The 18,249-nt window shown below is 45.6% G+C and overlaps 1 protein-coding gene across 2 annotated transcripts; it reads right to left on the bottom strand.

Annotated features, from left to right (window-relative positions):
* On the bottom strand, positions 1 to 18,249 carry canx (calnexin). 2 transcript variants are annotated; one of them, XM_084469847.1, is made up of 15 exons: positions 18,180 to 18,249; positions 13,377 to 13,595; positions 12,877 to 12,950; positions 11,547 to 11,605; positions 11,037 to 11,178; positions 10,803 to 10,884; positions 9,098 to 9,290; positions 8,522 to 8,711; positions 8,028 to 8,141; positions 7,028 to 7,184; positions 6,415 to 6,630; positions 5,373 to 5,492; positions 3,485 to 3,605; positions 3,146 to 3,234; positions 1 to 2,954 (listed from the first exon to the last, which is right to left on the bottom strand). In XM_084469847.1, exons 2-15 carry the CDS (start codon positions 13,590 to 13,592, stop codon positions 2,895 to 2,897), a joined length of 1,833 nt encoding a protein of 610 aa, XP_084325973.1. In that variant the 5' UTR covers positions 13,593 to 13,595; positions 18,180 to 18,249; the 3' UTR covers positions 1 to 2,894. The 2 variants fall into 2 exon arrangements, with proteins under 2 accessions (XP_084325973.1, XP_084325972.1); XM_084469846.1 differs by having other exon boundaries at positions 2 to 2,954; positions 3,146 to 3,237.

Raw genomic sequence — 18,249 nt, 5'->3', positions numbered from 1 at the left:
GTTTCTGCTAAATGCAATTATTATTTAATTATACATTTTAGTCTTCAAGGGCACATCGCACAAACCAAGCAGCGCCTCCCCACCACCCCCAAAAAAATAGTCATGGTACAAGTAAAATTACTTAGGATTTATAGCAATATACCATTGATCAATTGATTCATTAACTTAGGTTTCATCATTATTATTTTTTTTACTTCATACAAAATTAATAAAAACTAGACAAAAGTTTTCATTAGATCTTTTATTGATCGTTACAGTTGGGGAGTCGGTTTGGACAGAAGCTGTCCTGGTACCGCACAGCTCCTCTGGATCACAGTATCTCCCTTCAAAGCGATCATTCAGCTCGTTCCTGTAAATCATCTACTTCTCTATCATGTACACGGAACAAGCAGAAATCAGGCTTGCTGACAAGTTAAGAGTTAAAAAATAAAAAAAAAACAAGAACACATAATTAAAGCAGAGTTAGACAGTGCACTGTTCAGTCCAGACGTCTGCTATCTAGGCAGCCGATACCAAACATGACTAAATTGAAACTAGATTTAGTTGTCGCAACAGTGAGAAAAAAGAAAAGAAAAAAAATGGAGGAAAACATCTTGTGCCAAACTCATCCTCAGAATGTTCATCATTCACATCTTCTGGATGTTACTTCGGACATTCTTGTTCTCAGACGTCCAACACAAGGCCCGGGGGAGGTGGGATGTTGGATGGCCATGGATGTCTGGTTTACAGTGAAAACCAACTGGCTTTGTTTACCCTTTGAGATTATCCAACATCTTTTGACATCTCCCGACATAAAGAAAAACATAACAAAAAAAGGCTCCCATTTCTCCTCTCCTTGAAGCGGAATCTAAACCAAGTATTCCGGATTGAACCGTTAAACCATTTGTTGCCATGAGAAACGATGACGTGACAAAGTAAGTCGCAGCTACAGGTGAGCTGACGTCTGACCTTCCCGAGTCTATTCCTTACACAACATGATTTAAGATGTTCCTCTCACTGCTCACCATCACGAAACACTTCATCAGCCGTCTGAAGTCACCGTGGAACGACCAATAGGCACATGTCTTGATGGTGAAAAGTGTGAAGGGAGCCAATCCTGGTCTAGCTACTTAGCACGTCATATAAATACATCAGAAAGCTCACATATACAGGACTAGATTTTTGCTCATCCAATTGTCTCCAAGTATTACCGTTGAAGTTCTCCACTGGATTTTGCAATTGGACCTCAAAATGGACTAAAAATGCTCCGCAGCATCAGACAGCCTGCTCACAGAAGGTGTGGTTCAATGTGTAATCTCTGGTTCCTTCACAAGTGCCAAATCTTTCGAAACATGGGGCAAATAAACACAAAACTCTTGAACTCTACTTGTGAACGGCCCGCAAGTGAGTGAGTCTAAGTTTAAAACAAAACAAGGAACATTTCAAAACTCACTGATAAGCGATCCTCTTTTTTTAGTGCCTCCTTCATTTCATATGGGGTCAATTGGACAGAATAGAGGAGTCTCCCTGGTCTGCTTAAGAGTAAGGAGGCCGGTTGACAAATTGGGTTGTGTGTGTGTGTGTGTGTGTGTGTGTGTGGGGGGGGGCGGCTGTCTGTTGCTGCTGCTGCATAATATTTGAGCTCCAAGATGAGCTGAGTCACCAGAGACCACGCCATGCGTGGGTGATGCTGACCACCAGGGCTCCATTTCATAAGCATGACTCAGTGTTGAGGAACCCAGGAGCGACTCCCTGCCCTGATAACCCAAAGCTCCTGCCAGCCAAGGTACATCACATATAACTAGCGCCCTCTAGTGGACCAACCAACCGGCTGACAGACTGACAGTGTCTTGCAGTGCTAGAACCTGAACACATTGCTTTTCTACAAAAGTTACTCTCAACAAACTACTACAACCGGTTAGTACATAGACTGGAGGAAGAAAGAAAAAACACTTAGAAAATCAAAATAACAAAAAAGCCATGCACAGTATTTATATAATAAAAAAAAAAAAAAAAAAAAAAAAAAGCAGATTTTTGAACCAAACAGAATGAACCTCAGACATTTCCTCTCAGGCCTTGACCTCGGTGGGGCGGGGAACATTGGCCAATCACCACCGCATACGAAACACAAATGGACACACACAGGGTCATGCAGGGGGTGAGATGTTTAGCATCCCCTAAACACAAGGATTTCACTGATATTACAACATTAACAAACGTGGAGGCGCTTTTCCGTGACCAGTGTCTGTGCTACACAGAGCCCATCTCACTTTGAACGAACACAGAACCCGAGAAACAGCAGATCAAAGAGTGAGGGATGAAAAGAGTGACAGAGGGGGAGGGGAAGAGAGATAAGGGTTGCGGAGATGCGTTTTTCTAATGTACAAGCTCTAGGGTTGCCCATTAACAAATTGAACAAGGGCTGCTGATTGGAGCCAATGAGCAGAGGCTACAGAGTTAACAGGTGATCTAGCTTATAAGTTAAATAACAGGGCAGCTAGTGGGCTAATTAAACACTGTTGACGTTGTAGGTAGATCGACATGGCCACCGCCGCTTTGCTTCTGCTCACATGATTCGGAATGGTGCAGGAAGTTTATAGGAGTTATCCTTTCCAGGGAAAAAAAAAGATTAAAAAAAATCCTTGAGCTACATGGTTAATCGGTCTTCATCATATTGGAATCATCATCATCCTCAGTATCAGATGTCCGCGGCAAAAACTGTGGTGGCGTGTTTTGATGAAAGACGGCGCCACTGCTTTCATTTGATCTACTCCAACTCAAAGGAGGGGGGGAGGGGGTGGGGGTGGGGGGTTAGAGTGGAAGCAGAGGAGAGGATGGAAGACGGGGGGGGGGGGGGGGGGGGGGGGGGGGGGGGGCGGCGGGGGGGACAGAAGGGCAGAGCTCTAATAGCCTGATCAGTCCTTCCTGACTCTCCTGTTCCTGGGAGATCTTCTGAGGACATCATCCTCCAGCGTCTAGACAGACAACACATACACAGGTGAGGTCTTAGAGGGACACACACACACACACACACACACACACACACACACACACACACACACACACACACACACACACACACACACACACACACACACACACACACACACACACACACACACACACACACAGGAGCGTGTTGGCCTTTCTATTGAGCTCCTCCTACCTCAGCAGAGGCGTCGTTGTCGTCCTGTGCTTCCTCCTCCTCTTCTCCTTTCTCTGCAGGGCTGTCCTCTGCATCGCTTTTCTTATCTGCTGCTACAAGACAACACCATCAATGGACAGCAGATGCACACACAATGCACCATAATACAAATCCCCGGTCCCTGCCCTCCCAGCAAACAACTTTCTCTGCATCAAGGGGGGAGGGGGGGGGGAGGGAGGTCCTTAATTACATGCACCTCAAAAGGCCACCAGGAGTCGCTTTCAGAGGAAAGCGTCTCGTTAAATGACCAAAGCAGCGGTACGAACGTATCGAGAGAAAAGGGACGAGATGAAGACCAACCTTGAGCGCTCTCCTGTTCCTCCTTGGGGGCGACTTCCTCCTCCACCGCTTCCTCCTCCTCTTTCACGTCTGGCTGGGGCTCGTCCGTCTTCTTGTACTCGGCCGCTTCGGGGGACTTCTTCTGTTGGGACCGGGAGAAGAGAGGCCGCGTTGAGACCAGCCCCCTTGGAACTCAGACACGTCTAGAGGTCGTAGGTCAGGGAGGGGACGACGGAACCGGAAGTTCACAGAACCCTTCCTGTGCTTTGATGTATCCCATGTTATCCTGTGGAGGGCTCCCCTTTTGTTTGTGACCGTCTTGCTAACTGACGATTTGTCGGGTGTATACTGTCGTGCGTTTCTGGATTGTAGGGTTAGCAGAAAGAAAGGATTTCCCCAGAGGGATAATAACCATTTTGAACATTGAAGCAGTCTTTGTGATAGGGAACTGTACAGGATCCCTCCCCACGGCTAGCATGATGGGGAACTGCACCGTAGGAGTAAGACATCTAGGTTCAAAAGATGCTTAGCTAATCCTCCCCAACCCCACCTACAGTCTTAGTCCCAGGAGACCCAATTAAAGAGGTAGATAAGATGGCTCAGCACATCATGAAAGCACTTTGAAGAGAGCATCTTAAAAAATAACCCCAGTTTTTACCACCAGGTGTGATGTAAACTTACCATTAGTAAAACATACTATATCGTGAAATCCCCGGTGGGAGCGTGCACACAGATTAATGACAGAACAGTCCCCCCAGTGGACTGTGCCATCAGCTCTTCTAATTGCTTCAACATCACAATCAACACCTGGTGCTAAAATAGGGCCCCTTTAAAGTTTAAACTAGACACCTTGATCACTACGAAAGAAAAAGTGGGACCCAGCGAGAATCAACACCAAACACACAAGGACACTTAAGGCCACGATACATTCTGAAATTGGCATATTCACACAGGCTGCTGATTAACAGGGCGATTGCGACAAAGCCCAATACAGCCACTGTGATTTATGGGCTTGTTTCATGATGCGAGTCGCGGTGAGGCGAAACTCAATCATCCACAGGATATTGTTGACCGCAGTGTATTGGGACATGATTGCAAAATGATGGACTTATTGGGCTGAGTAGTCAGTACCCTGCACCCAAGCCAGATACGGCATTTCCATTTGGTAAAGAACCTGTCGTTTTTGTCCACGCAAACACGCCAATGTCTGTTTTACTTGTTTGTTTTGAATATCGGGGCCTTGAGAGCACAAGGCGACACGGCCCCGAGACCGGCGCGGGGCTAGTATGGTCTAGGGGTGACGAGGGGGGGGGGGGGGGGGGGGGGGGGGTTCGGTACGCCATGATTCACCGCGGTGGAGGCAGGGACAGGGTTGGGCTGGCAGGCTCCCTTTAGCTCCTCCTGTAATCCCCTGAGGCTGAACTCATTCCCAGCTCTGTCTGCAGAACTCTGTGGACAGCCGGGGAGACCGCGGGACGGCAGGTCAGTACTCAATCATACTCATACTACTCATATACGTCCTCGCGTTATTGACGGTAGCTGTAATAGAACCAACTCACTAGTAGCTACCATTTCAAAACAGTACTATGCCACAGAAACCTAAAGTTTAAACTCTGTGTTTCTGTCAAATGATAATGATTTAAATAGTCCATTCTTTATGCGTGGGTGGCTGTGTAAAAGCAAAAACCTTCTGCGCTATGAAAGTGAAGCTTCACGTGAAGCTTCAGTCTCTTAAGCATATCTTGAGGAAATATGCTTTTCCCCACTGACACGTTTTCCGTTGTGCTCCTGTGTGTGCCAGGTTTCTGTTGTGGGGGTGACTCGTTTCCAGCTGTGCTGCTGTTATGCGTCTGTTGTTATGCATCCATCAGGTGTATCTGTCGTGCGTGCGTACTGTGCGTTGTCTGACCTTGCCAGTGCAGCAGAACACGATGATGAGAACGAGGGGAAGGGCCACTGTGAGTACGTAGACCACCCAGAGCCAGGGACGCTCCTCGGCGGCTGTCAGCATCTGTGTAGCCAGGCCAGGCTGAGAGAGAGACAGAGAGGTCAGAGCATACAAGACATCCAGATCCATCATTATGGTCACTTAGTGAACATCACAAAAATGCCCATTTACTTTTAGATGCATTAATGGGTCCTTCTCATAATGAGTGCAACACCACCAATTCCTTTTATGTTGATTCCTTGTGCGTTATTCGTAGATACCGTGTGCCCATGGTCCTGTATGTTGTGGTCAGTAGCCTCGAGCACAGATATTTATCTCATCCTGGTGCTGGGACTGAACGAGTCCTTATCAAGCAGTGCCTCAAGCACAGATTTAATTCAGGATAAGAGGTATTGTATTTTTATGCCGATAAGAATATTCATTAGGGAGCAGAGAGAGAGCGTCAAACAATCATCCCATTGCTGTGGAAACGGCACTAACCCCCAGAGCCATCTCTGGCAACATCCATGTCTGTCCCCCACGGGGGGATTCAAAGCCTCGGTGGCATCGTTAAGTCTACTAGAGACTCTGTCCTCCTGGAGTCTTTAGTCTACTGTTGCTACAACACAAACTCCAAAGCACCGGCAAAACTCAAGACTTAAAATGTTGGCGTGCATAAAGACACATTTGCAATTTAATATGAATATGGGGATCAAAAGCATGCTTGATTATCTATGCACTACAACGGGGCTATAGATTTAAACAGGGAATAGTTTTGTGGCATTGAACTTGCTGGAGAGCTGCAGTGCAGGGTAGCCTGTTAGCTACATGCTACACAACCCGACTAGAGACCCAACCAGTCAGATCTCCTGGAATGACCATGAGGACAAGTCATTCCAAGAAATAACGATGGCAGGATGCTGAGAGAAGTGACGGGGGACACAGAACGAGGGATGAAGGAGGGACAAGGAAGCATTACTGTCGCTTCCCTGGCAACAACAAAGACAGGTCTAGGCCCACCCACCTCTGCAGCGCCCTCTGCAGCCTTCTTCAGTCCCCAGCCATCGGTGGCCCACCTATCGGCGGTGTTGCGCTCGTTGGTGATGAAGAAATTGTCGAAGAAGATGTCAGAGGACATGGACCAGAGCTCCAGGCCCACGGCGCTGAAGGGGCTCATGCGGAACGGGTGCAGGTCCTCGAAGAAGTCTGGGTTGGCGACCTTGCGGGGCTTCCACACGCCCTACGAGACCGGGGAGGAAGAGGGTGCGCCGTTGAGTTTGGTTCTACTGTTCAGTGAACAGAGGCCGGGTCTAGTCTAAATACATATCCTTTTAGTCAAAGCAAAAGATATTTTTTACACACACACACACACACACACACACACACACACACACACACACACACACACACACACACACACACACACACACACACACACACACACACACACACACACACACACACACACACACACACACACAGTTTAACTTGGGTTGAAATGTTAACGCAATTATTATTTTGGACACAAATAATCAATGACTTCAAAATGATATGGTTTTGGTTACAGTCTCATTTTTTCGTTCCATGTTGAGGTGACATTTTTAAACATCGGCAGGTAGTTGGGGTTGATCTCCTACCTGGTAGTTGGGGTTGTCGATCATGGCCGGCTTCCATTTGCCCTTGTAGCTGGGGTTGTCAACGCTGGGCCTCTGCCACGCGCCACATCCTGGGGCCGTCTCGCAGGCCGGGTTGGGCACCTGTGGAGCCTCCCACTCGCCATCCATATCCTCGTCCCTGGAGAGGAGAACCAGAGGAGAACCAAGGGGGGTCACTAGGGGCTACTGTGGCCTGGTGAGTGAGCGTCCTTTACCGTCACTCGTAGGCTTTCACTTGACGCGACATGCAGTGAATACTTATCTTAAACATATCATCACGGCAAAAAAAAGGGGGTCAATTATCCTGCTCAAGGATGCTTGCACATAAACTATGGCCATTGGGTTTCAAACCTTTCTGGTTCACCCCATCACACTACCGTGGCCCCTATGTGTCCCCTCCTGTGTTGTGGTTTTCCTTTGCTAAACTTGCTCAGATTGACAAAAGAAATATGACTGGCTACAATGACTAGAGTGCCCCTTTGGTTTATGTTACACTACAACTTACTGCATAAAGAGTGCAGTTTGATTTGTATTATATAAAAAAATTGCAAACCAGTCAATGAAAAAAGCACAAACGTATACGCATACGTATTGACTTCTAGAAGGAGGCTGGGATGAGCGGGCCTAGCATGTTGATGAGGTAATCAATCTCATCTCCAGTCTATAGACCAAAACCATGCGTTAATGAACCAAACACTTCCCGAGCCGACCCCCATAACCCCTCCATACACCGGTCCATTCATCATGGGGGGGTCGTACCAGTCTATAGACCTAAACCATGAGTTAATGAACCCCCCCCTCCCATACACCGGTCCATTCATCAGGGGGTCGTACCAGTCTATAGACCTAAACCATGAGTTAATGAACCCCCCCCTCCATACACCGGTCCATTCATCACGGGGTCGTACCAGTCTATAGACCTAAACCATGAGTTAATGAACCCCCCCCTCCATACACCGGTCCATTCATCACGGGGTCGTACCAGTCTTCGGGTTTGAGGGCTTCGGGGTCGCTGATGTAGTCAGGCTCGTGGTCGAGCCAACCGTCGGGCTTCACAGCAGCCTCGTCAGGGATCTGAGCAGGCGCATCCTCATCCCTACACACACACACACACACACACACACACACACACACACACACACACACACACACACACACACACACACACACACACACACACACACACACACACACACACACACACACACACACACACACACACACACACACACACGTAATTGGAGTAGTTTTAAAAAAACATTTGTAGTGCTACAGAACCTAGTTTAAAAAAAAAATCCAACAAAACACATGCTTGTTAAATAACGGCCAGATAATGTTACATTTATCAGTTTCTCTGTTCATTCCCAATGCCTTTTGATGAGATGCGAACCCCACATGTTCAACACCAACCATTTGTTAAAACAACATGTACACAGGGCTTGTGGCCGGCCAGTCTACCCAAAATGCAACACTCACCAGTCCTCTGGTTTGATTGCGTCGGGGTCCTGGATCTTGGGCATCTCGTCCCAGTCTTCTGGCTTGTGGTCTTCGGGGTCTTCGATCTCGGCGGCGGGGTTGACAGCGGGGGTCATGTCAGTGAGCAGGTTTCCACTGTTCACCACAGTCTGGTCAACCAGCACCTCGAAGCTGTTGTCAGGGTTCAACACTAGGGGGCCACAGAGAGACCAAACCCATCAAGCAGGGAAAATCGAATAGCATAGAGCAAGCATTGGTTTCCTAGCGTAGATAAGGTGAAGATTATACATTACATAATGTGTCATGTGTGCATTACCTAGCGTGTGCTTTTCCTAGTGTGTCACATGTAAATTACCTAGCACGTGCATTATCGAGCATGTACCATGTGCATTACCTAGCACGGAGCATGAGCATCTTCCAGCCTGTGCATTACCCATTACGTAGCATTTCCATAACCTAGAATGTAGTGCATTATCTAGCATGTAACATGTGCATTACCTTTCATGTGCCTTAACTAGCATGGGGCCTGTGCAATACTTAGCATGTGCATTATCTAGCATGTAGCATGGGTATTACCTAGCGTGTAGAGGTGGGTCTTCTTGTCAGTGTAGTACGTCCGCAGGTCGGCGTCTGGTTTCTTGGCGTGTTTCTCCTCGTATTCACCCGTCTTTGGGTTCTTGTGTCTGAAGATGAAGTGCAGCTTGTAGTCCTCGCCACACTTGTCCGGTCCGAACATGATGGTGTATGGGGTCTTGTCCACAAACTGGTCCTAGACAGCAAAAGGCACACAGATTTAACACTCAAGATTAAATACAAGCCACCTTATGTGCACAGCTCCTGATAAGAGTATGGATAGTACAGAAAATAATGCATGCGATTGCACCAGTATTTTTGCTTGTATACGTGTGTGTGTGTGCGTGCTTGTACATATTTAGTCAGACAGAAATTATGTATGGATGTATGGCTGCGTGTCTGTGAATGTGTACGTGCCTTTGGTTATGGGACTATTTGTATCCGAGCTCTGAACATATATTTGTATGCGTGTCTGCATGTGTATATTTATGTGTGCATCTGTGAATGTTAGGGATGCACCAATTGCCATTTTCTGGGCCAATTCCGATTTCCGGTTTTTCCTGGGAATATATGGCTCATATTTTTGGTATTAGCTCATTTAGAATCGCCCCTGCCAGCTTCAGAATGGCTGCCAATGTGCATGCACAAACCTGTCCTTAAAACAACCCTAAACGTTAAACACGCTAAACACGTTTTCAGTAATGTGCAACTCATCGAGTGGTTAGTGGTGTTCGTTGATTTTCCAAATCAAGTATCGTAGCGAAATACATTTTCTGCCGTGTTTTATTTGGCATTTATCGCATTTTGTAAATCCAATTGATTTCTGTTGGAAGACTCATTGCTCGTTAGTCAGAAACGGAAAGGGGGGCTGTTTACGTTTGGTTGTAGTCTTTTCACTCGGTTCTCAATCTCAACAGTAGGGCTAGAACCGAGCGAAAAGACTACAACCAAACGCAAAGAGCCCCCCTTTCCTTTTCCGTTTGTTCATGCACGTCGCCAGGCATTCTGAAGCAGGCAGGGGCGACTCTCAATGAGCCCAATACCCGAGACAGGACCAATCGTCAAAATGTCGGTGTCAAACACTCCATTTCATCCTAGACAACCCAGAAAGGGGTCTCTAAGTGCAAAACACAGGCATTCTCCTTTAACCAAGACTTTATTTTCATCTTCCCAACGCACGTCTTTGACTTTTGAAACTTTTCATGGGTACCTCAAAGACGCAAGGAAGCGGCGAATCAACAGGTAGTGCGGGGAGGACGTTGTAGATAAGCCTGCACTGCAGTCAATGCAGTCGGTCCGAATAGATAGATAGATAGATGGATAGATCGAGCTAACAAGCATGTTTCTTGTATATTCTGTGGTCTAGTAGTGAGTGATCAACATTGAATAGACGGACAAACGTTGATTATTATTATTTTTTTAAAGATATTTGGCTATTTGGTGTGATATTTCATACACGAGCGTGAGAGCGTGAGATTGATGCTGAAAGCGTGAGTGTCACACCAGATGCGTGAGAGTTGGCACCCCTGCATGTGCGTGGCTGTGTGCACGTGTGCTGCTGACGCTGCATGATACGGGTGCATTTGACCGGCTTAAGACCGGAATACTTTTGACCGACCAGCCGGTCATGTGAAAAACTGCCGGCCACTCAATCGGTGCATCCCTAATCTTTATGTGTACGAGTCTATATTTGTGTGTGTGGTCTTACCAGGTCGAGGTCTGGGGTCTGAGTCAGCAGCTTAATGTAGGCTCCACCACAGTCAATACCAGTCTGGAAATTCACCTCATATCTTCAGAGACAGAGAGAGAGGAAAGAGGGGGACAAATCAGAAAAGACCATAAAACACTAAGCCCTCCAACATAAACACACAATGAGACTGAAACGCTACAGAGGAAGGTTTAAGAATCATTGGGCTTCAGCTGGAGACGTGTGTGCACTCACTGGAGGATGAGGGGCTTGGTGTCGAAGATAAAGGGTCGCAGGAGCTGAGCAGAGATGGCGTGGTGCTTGGCCCGGGACTTAAGAACCAGACCTTGGTCTCCGGGGAGCTTGCTGTCCTTCATGTCCTCCACGGACCATTTACCTGGAAAATACAGCATGGGTGCAGGTGTTAACATGGTTACGTGGACACCTCACTCCACAGAACACCTGGCACGGCTTGACTGGACGTTACATGGCGTTTCTCCATATGATCGTCTGTAGATAACAGTTGTCTTGCGGTAAGCTTACATATATTGAGCCGATAATACGCGGCAATGACTAAATGTATACATTTTAATTAATGGGTATGAATCTAGGAGAATTGCCATGACGCCACACCATGACAATTCTGATTTATTATTTTAGCTATTTTTTATTTCTCCTTAAGGATGTTTCACTGGTTAAGCATTTTGTGCTATATAAAAAAAATCTATACAAGTTTGATGATCGATTGACTGGTCCATGACCTACCATCATACTTGGCGATGTCCTCATCTATGTCCTCCTTCTTGGCTTTGGACAGGACCCAGCTGTGAACCAATCAGAAACAACAATACTTCATTTAAAAGACACATGGATATCGTCTGTGTGATCAGCATAAAATCAATGCAAACGAAAACCGAGTGGCTATGCTTTCTGACACATCAGTGTGGTTTTGAATCATTATATTGACCAAAACAAGAAGTTGTCCCAGCCGTTATCTACAGCCATAACTAGACCTAAGCCAGAAGCAAGTACGAAAAGGGGAACATAATTTTAACCACATCAGACAAATGTGGGAGTGTAGGACAATGGTTCATTAATAGTGTTTTGAAAGCTTTTGAAGGACAGCAATTACAGACCACATTCTGTGGTCTGTAACATACAATTTTAATCTCAGAATCACTCGCATGGCTTGTGTCAAGGTTAATTTGTGACTGAATGTTACAATGACAAATTATTAATTGTACAGTATTTGTAATTTAGCAGTAATTTAGCAATTAAGCAGAAATGGCACACAACTGTAACACCCCACGGAGGACTCTGGGTGAGGACGCCCATAGTGAAGGAAGGTTTTTGCAAGACCAATCCTGAGCATCCTAATCAACGATCAAAGGGGCAAGAGGCTTGGTACAAGTGTCCCAAAGATCAACACATTCATTTAATATTCAGATGCCGTTGTGTGTCTGGCAACATCAATTATTAGCAAATCAAACACTCCCGGACTGGTATTGATGTTTTCACAAGAGTTTAATCCCCTTGTCAATGGAGAGATTTGCTACAAATACACCATCGACCGTCTGGGAAAGAATTACTGTGGCTTTGATTTGCGTTTAGAAAAGCAACGGCCCAGTTTAAAAAGAAAAAACACTTTCTTTTAAATGAAGACATTTAAAGGGATAATCATCAAGGATAATGTTTATAGTGATGTTTTGTGTGTTTGTTTTAAAAATGAGTTATTTTTTTCTAGTGACCAGATGATAATTTCACATTGATCCTTTGTTATTCCAGCTGTGTGTGAACCCTTCACAGCCCCCCACCCCCCCGAACACACACACACCTGAGATAATAATCCACAGATGCTGACAGACTAACCAAACACATCAAATTATTTCATCATGAATTTGAAAACACTAGTTTAAAAAAATTTAAAATCTAAACTACATCCAGACCAGTCATGGTAGGCGGTTGACCTGCCGATAAATCCCAGGCTGAAAAACTGGTTGCGTCATTGTAATATATATTTAAACCAGACCAGTGGATTTCAGAAGTCCATGCTAGCAGAGAGCCACAGGTTGCAACGGCTTCAATGGGGGCTCACCTGTCTAGTGTCCCCCGGTCGAATGACTCTGCAAAGAAATGTTCTCCCATTGGCTCTGGTGCTTTGTAGGTCACCTAGACAACGTAACGCAGGAAGAGCCGTTAAGAGGGGAATGCTGAGTCACTGGTACACTGGGGAGAGCGGTTCAATGGTTAACCAGCCGAAACCATCAGGGTCTTGGTTGAGATAGCATTAAGTTAAACAGGAATACATTGTCATCTCTATGGAGCAATGACATTCATTCATTTGTGTTTGGGCTGGAATAATTAAACAGTGACATTAATTAGAAACAGCAAAATACGGCTATATTGATAAAAAGTCAATTAAGAAAAAGATAAATACACCGCACTCTTGGTCCATTTCTATCATGTTCAATTTGTTAAGGACATTTTTAGGAAGAAGGACTGTTTTAACAATCAGACTTATAGTAAGTATTAACAGGACCATGAGGTTTCATTTCATTGTCTTTAGTATAAGAAACGAGAGATGAGGTGTCATACTTTAGGAATCACCGGGGCTGCTGGCTCCGCCTCCTTCTCTGCCTCCTCTTCCTCCTCGTCTCCGGCGATGCCCAGGTCCAGGTCGTCCTCCACGTCCATCTCGTCTCCCATGATGTCCTCTACCAGGTCCTCCTCGGTGGGCCCCTGGGCTACACTCAGGCTGATCAGGGCCAGGGCCAGAACAGCAACAACGCACAGCCTCAACTTCTGCGCCATGGTCTGGGGGAAGAGCATTTTACATCATTAATCATTACGTCATAGCGTAGTTCAATCTCAGAATCACTCACATGGCTTGTGTCAAGGTTAATTTGTGACTGAATGTTACAATGACAAATTATTAATTGTACAGTATTTGTAATTTAGCAGTAATTTAGCAATTAAGCAGAAATGGCACACAACTGTAACACCCCACGGAGGACTCTTGGTAGTTGTTAGTTTTTAGATGGAAAGCGGAAACCAGGAACCCTATCAGAGTCAGAACGAAATCCCCTTAATAATACTTGATCAACTATGAATGCTTCTAGTCTAGATGAAACATTGATAGGGAGGATCTGATTTTCAGTATGTGCTTACTGAGTGGGGCTTAGGACCACTATGGGCTCAGCCAGATTTGTATCCCTACATCCGCTGCATCTCTTCCCAAACACATTATGCATTTTGCACCAGTGCAGACTCGATGGCGGGAAATTATGTGGGCAAGAGAGATTGTAAGTCTTGTAAGCCAATAAGAGATGCGCAGAAAAAAAACACTCCGGGCAATGTTGGAGACCAAGAAGGATTTGAACGCTTCATATTTTGAAAATAACGGGAGGATATTTGGTTTTTGCACATATGAAATGGAAAAGATTATAACTAAATGGAAGCTATAACCAAGCTAGCATTTATGTTGGCTAGGAAACCCAGGGAATCACTTCACAGTTCAGATAATTCCTTTTACACAGCATCATATTATTGCTGTGCAAGACCAAAAGATCCATGGCAATATCCAGACAGATTCAGTGATAACAATATTGATTTAATGTTTTGCCCAGCTCTATATACGGACAAGCAGGTCATGTTTTTCTGAAATTGTGGTAGGGCAGGGTGGGCGGGGGGGGGGGAACTCAAGGTGGGTTTTGTTGAGATTCTCATTAACATGATAATGAACTGTGGAGATGGGAGCTGTATTGATTCATAGCTGTATGGATTTGTAGCTGATTGGATAACCCTAAGAAAGAGACCATCTTACCTCCCATCTACCAAGAAATGCCATATTTTTTTACATTTCAAAAAAGCATTTTTTATTATGTCCATTTCTATGTCTATCTATTTGTGCCTCATTTGCAATTCATTCATTTTAATATCTTTTGAAGAGCCTCCCCTGAAGCATTAATAAGGTATTCTGATTCACCACCAACAACCCACGAGGAAGTGAACCCCGTTTAACTGGGTGTTGAGAATTGTTCCTGTCATTGTAGACCAGGCACACATGCCTGTTGACGTGCACCCCCCAACATTGCTTACTATACAGCTGGCGACAGGCCTAGGACCCTGGTTGCCCTGACACCCGTTGCCATAGGGGCAACAGAAGACCCTTAGGATGAGCCGCTTTAGAGCACTTTGCCCCTAATGAGATTAGTCCCCATGGAATGAATGCACCCCGGGAACACACTGTATTCAGTCCATTCAGCCATCTCTTAAACACTACGGCCCTATAGAGTAGGACGTTTACTCCTTACACACACAAACCGTCCTATAGAGTAGGACGTTTACTCGTCACACACACAAACCGTCCTATAGAGTAGGACGTTTACTGCTTACACACACAAACGGCCCTATAGAGTAGGACGTTTACTCGTCACACACACACAAACCTTAAAAAACAACATCAGAGAGTGACGCAGTCGCACATTAAAGATTTGTTCACGGCTCCTATGCTTCCAATTTCCGCGGTGTAGTGAAGAAAATCACTCGGGACACTAACCCGGGAGTGTCCCACGAAAGTCTCCACCTCTTGACACCAACAAGCCAGCACATCTTGCCTCTTTCAACCAAATTAGCACTCACGTGTTAGCCTGCCACACATATCACACAGAGATCGTTGCCAGGTTAATGAGCTTAGGAACATGAGATTAACATGCCTGGCTAGCCCAACAGGCCGAGGGATCATGGCTGATATATGCCACAGCCTTCTAATTACAGAGCACCAACCTGCACTTATCTTATAAAAGCCAAACGCTGCAATAATAAATCCTCTCAATCTGTCAGTGCCATTTCATATTCCTCCAACACATCTCAATATTCTTATTCCGACAGTAGTGTCAGAGCATAGTTGGGGCGGCTAGGGGGAGTACCCCTAACTTTATCAAGCAAATGTGTGTCAGCTTAGCTAGTCTACTAGTTAACAAACCCAACAAGGATTTGTTTGTTTTTGGGTCTGTTGGAGGTCCGTATTACTTAAGTGGGGCGTAAAAGAGATAAGTCACTAGCAAATCATTGATTTGGTTGTCAATGTAAATGGTTTACCCACACCGCATGGGAGACCGTGGTTAGCTAGTCTTTATTATCTCCCTTGAGGATCTAGGTCTGTTCTTAGCCAAAGCCTATCTCCCGGAAAGAAACACCCCTGGTCTTGTTGCTTGTCGTTCTCTTGGAACAGGACATTCCCGATTTACCCAGTATGTTAACACAGGGAGAACATACCAACTTAATGAGACAGCCACCCTAAACCCCACCCTTGGTTTCAAACAATATGCTATGCTCACAAATGCACTTTGTTGGGGTCATTATTATCACCACATAGGTCCTCAGTGGAGGAGCAAGTATAAACTCTGCTGGCAACTATCCCAGTTGGCAACACCACCACAACATGGCCCTGAAGAAACGAAGGCCACCTAATCTTATCTCAGCCTCTTTTGGCTGTAAACCCCCAACTGTCAGGGCTAGCCTTGGCAGGAAAAAAAACAGTGAATACTAGCATTAGTTAGCCTGCCAACGTGTGGGGCGGCTCTTCCCAAACTGGACATCCGGGTCATGGCTGGACACAGCAATTGAGTTCAAAGATACAATATATACCTCAACAAAGTCATTAAAGCTACGCCAGTGAATTAGAGGAACCAGCTAGAGTAAGCTAGATTTTGAAGTATCCAACAAAATCAACCCCCCCCCACCCCCTCAGTTCAGACCCCTCTACAAGGCCACTCCCCCAAAACAAGTAGCTAGCTAGAAATAAATTGCCTACCCCATCTTTGACTGATTGACAGTTTAGGATGTAAATTGAGTGCAGAGGGGAATATTTTCAGCAGGGGGGTGGATGCATTGCAAGCAAGATAAGGGGCAGGGGGTGGGGTCCCTAAAATAACAAAAGTAAAATCCAAACCCCAGCACTACAAATAGAAAAAGCAAAAAAAACGACTTCAATGTCTTCCTTCTTCCCAGAATGCATGCTGTGCTTAGGGGAAAGACAGGCATGGGAGCCTGGGAATTACACCACCACTCCCCTCATTCTTGACAGGGTCACATGCATTCATGTGCGGATTGGGAGGTGCAACCAGTCTTCAGGCAGGGAAACTGTCAAAAATTCTAGCTTTTCGCTTATGCACTAACAAGGCTCCAGGCTGTAACAGACAATATCCCATAATATTTCCATTCTGAAGCCCTCACTCAATAATCTCTTAAAACAGCCTCAGGAAAAAATGTGAAATACTCAAGGGTTGTTAGGTGAATCAACCTGCTCTCCAAGTCATCCATCAGATCATTTATGATAATAGTGAAGTGACTGGGTACATATTCTCCAACAGTCACGTTGAATTAGCATTACTACAGAATCTGTAACACATTTATGTCAAGAACACCATATTAACAAACTATAGAAAGTTACAATTTAAACACTAGTTAACCATACAGATTCATGAGAAGCTACTCCTAGAGACTAGTTTGATAAATGAGGTTGTCGTCATCAGTAAAATCCTCATTCACCTTAGCACCGGCAAAGGTCGTAGGACCAAATCAACTGACTACCCATTTCGGCCCCCACATTGTTGTACTAGTAAATAAACACACCAGTGTGTCAAACTGGTCTGACGACTACTGACCTCCCCTGTAATACCCGTCCAGAACTCTAAGTGCAAACTTTCTGGAGAATGTTCCAGAAAGATCCAAGCCAAACCGGTAGGTCGGATCCCGTAGGTCCCAACACAGGCCACACGAGCTTACAGCGTATAATGGCTAATTTATCAAGACGTGGGGGTCTCGGTGATGACCGGCCCATTCATTTGCACGATGAGCAGGTTAAGCTTGCTAGAGGATTTATTAAAGGATTTGCACCCTACCCACACATTCTGGGGCTCATTCAGTTCAGACAACGTGTATTATGCAGCAGCCTAGCCCGGACAGCCTCTCTGTGCTCGCAGTCCGACCACCGAGGCTCAGGTTGACAACCCGTATTCTGCACAAGTTAGCTGCTCCACGGCGGCTAACCAGTACCATTCAGCTATCGGTCCCGCTTAACTAACCATTTTTCCCCCACGTTTGTGAGAAAGGCCCTCAAAACTACAAAATGTGTTTTCATTCAAACCTCAAGACCACACATTACATGACAAAAAAGAGCGTAATTGTCCACGTTGCTGGCCAACATTTCGTAATGAACTCAACGTTAGCTAACGTCACAGTTAGCCTGGCAGCCCGAGAGAACAGCTTGGCCTTTAAATAACAACCACGATAAGCAACCGATTGTACACTGCAAGTAGGATCAATCGCAATGGTTTAATGGACGGATGTTGAATAAAAGTGTGTTAAAAGTGACATTTGTGTGTCAGTACGTACCTCCGGCTCTGTGATGTGACTACCTGGAACTACAGCGAGATCACGTGTGGATTTGGGTCAGTCGTTGCAC

This window comes from Micromesistius poutassou, assembly GCF_964030765.1.
Source record: "Micromesistius poutassou genome assembly, chromosome: 6".
In the NCBI taxonomy this organism is placed as follows: domain Eukaryota; kingdom Metazoa; phylum Chordata; class Actinopteri; order Gadiformes; family Gadidae; genus Micromesistius; species Micromesistius poutassou.
This window is presented reverse-complemented; position numbering and strand designations above follow the sequence as displayed.

Coding starts and splice junctions, on each gene's coding strand:
- canx (XM_084469846.1), bottom strand. CDS start 13,592: ATGGCGCAGAAGTTGAGGCTGTGCGTTGTTGCTGTTCTGGCCCTGGCC. Junction 12,951..13,376: donor CAGCCCCGGTGATTCCTAAA/GTATGACACCTC, acceptor TACGTTGTCTAG/GTGACCTACAAAGCACCAGA. Junction 8,142..8,521: donor GCAATCAAACCAGAGGACTG/GTGAGTGTTGCA, acceptor GTGTGTGTGTAG/GGATGAGGATGCGCCTGCTC.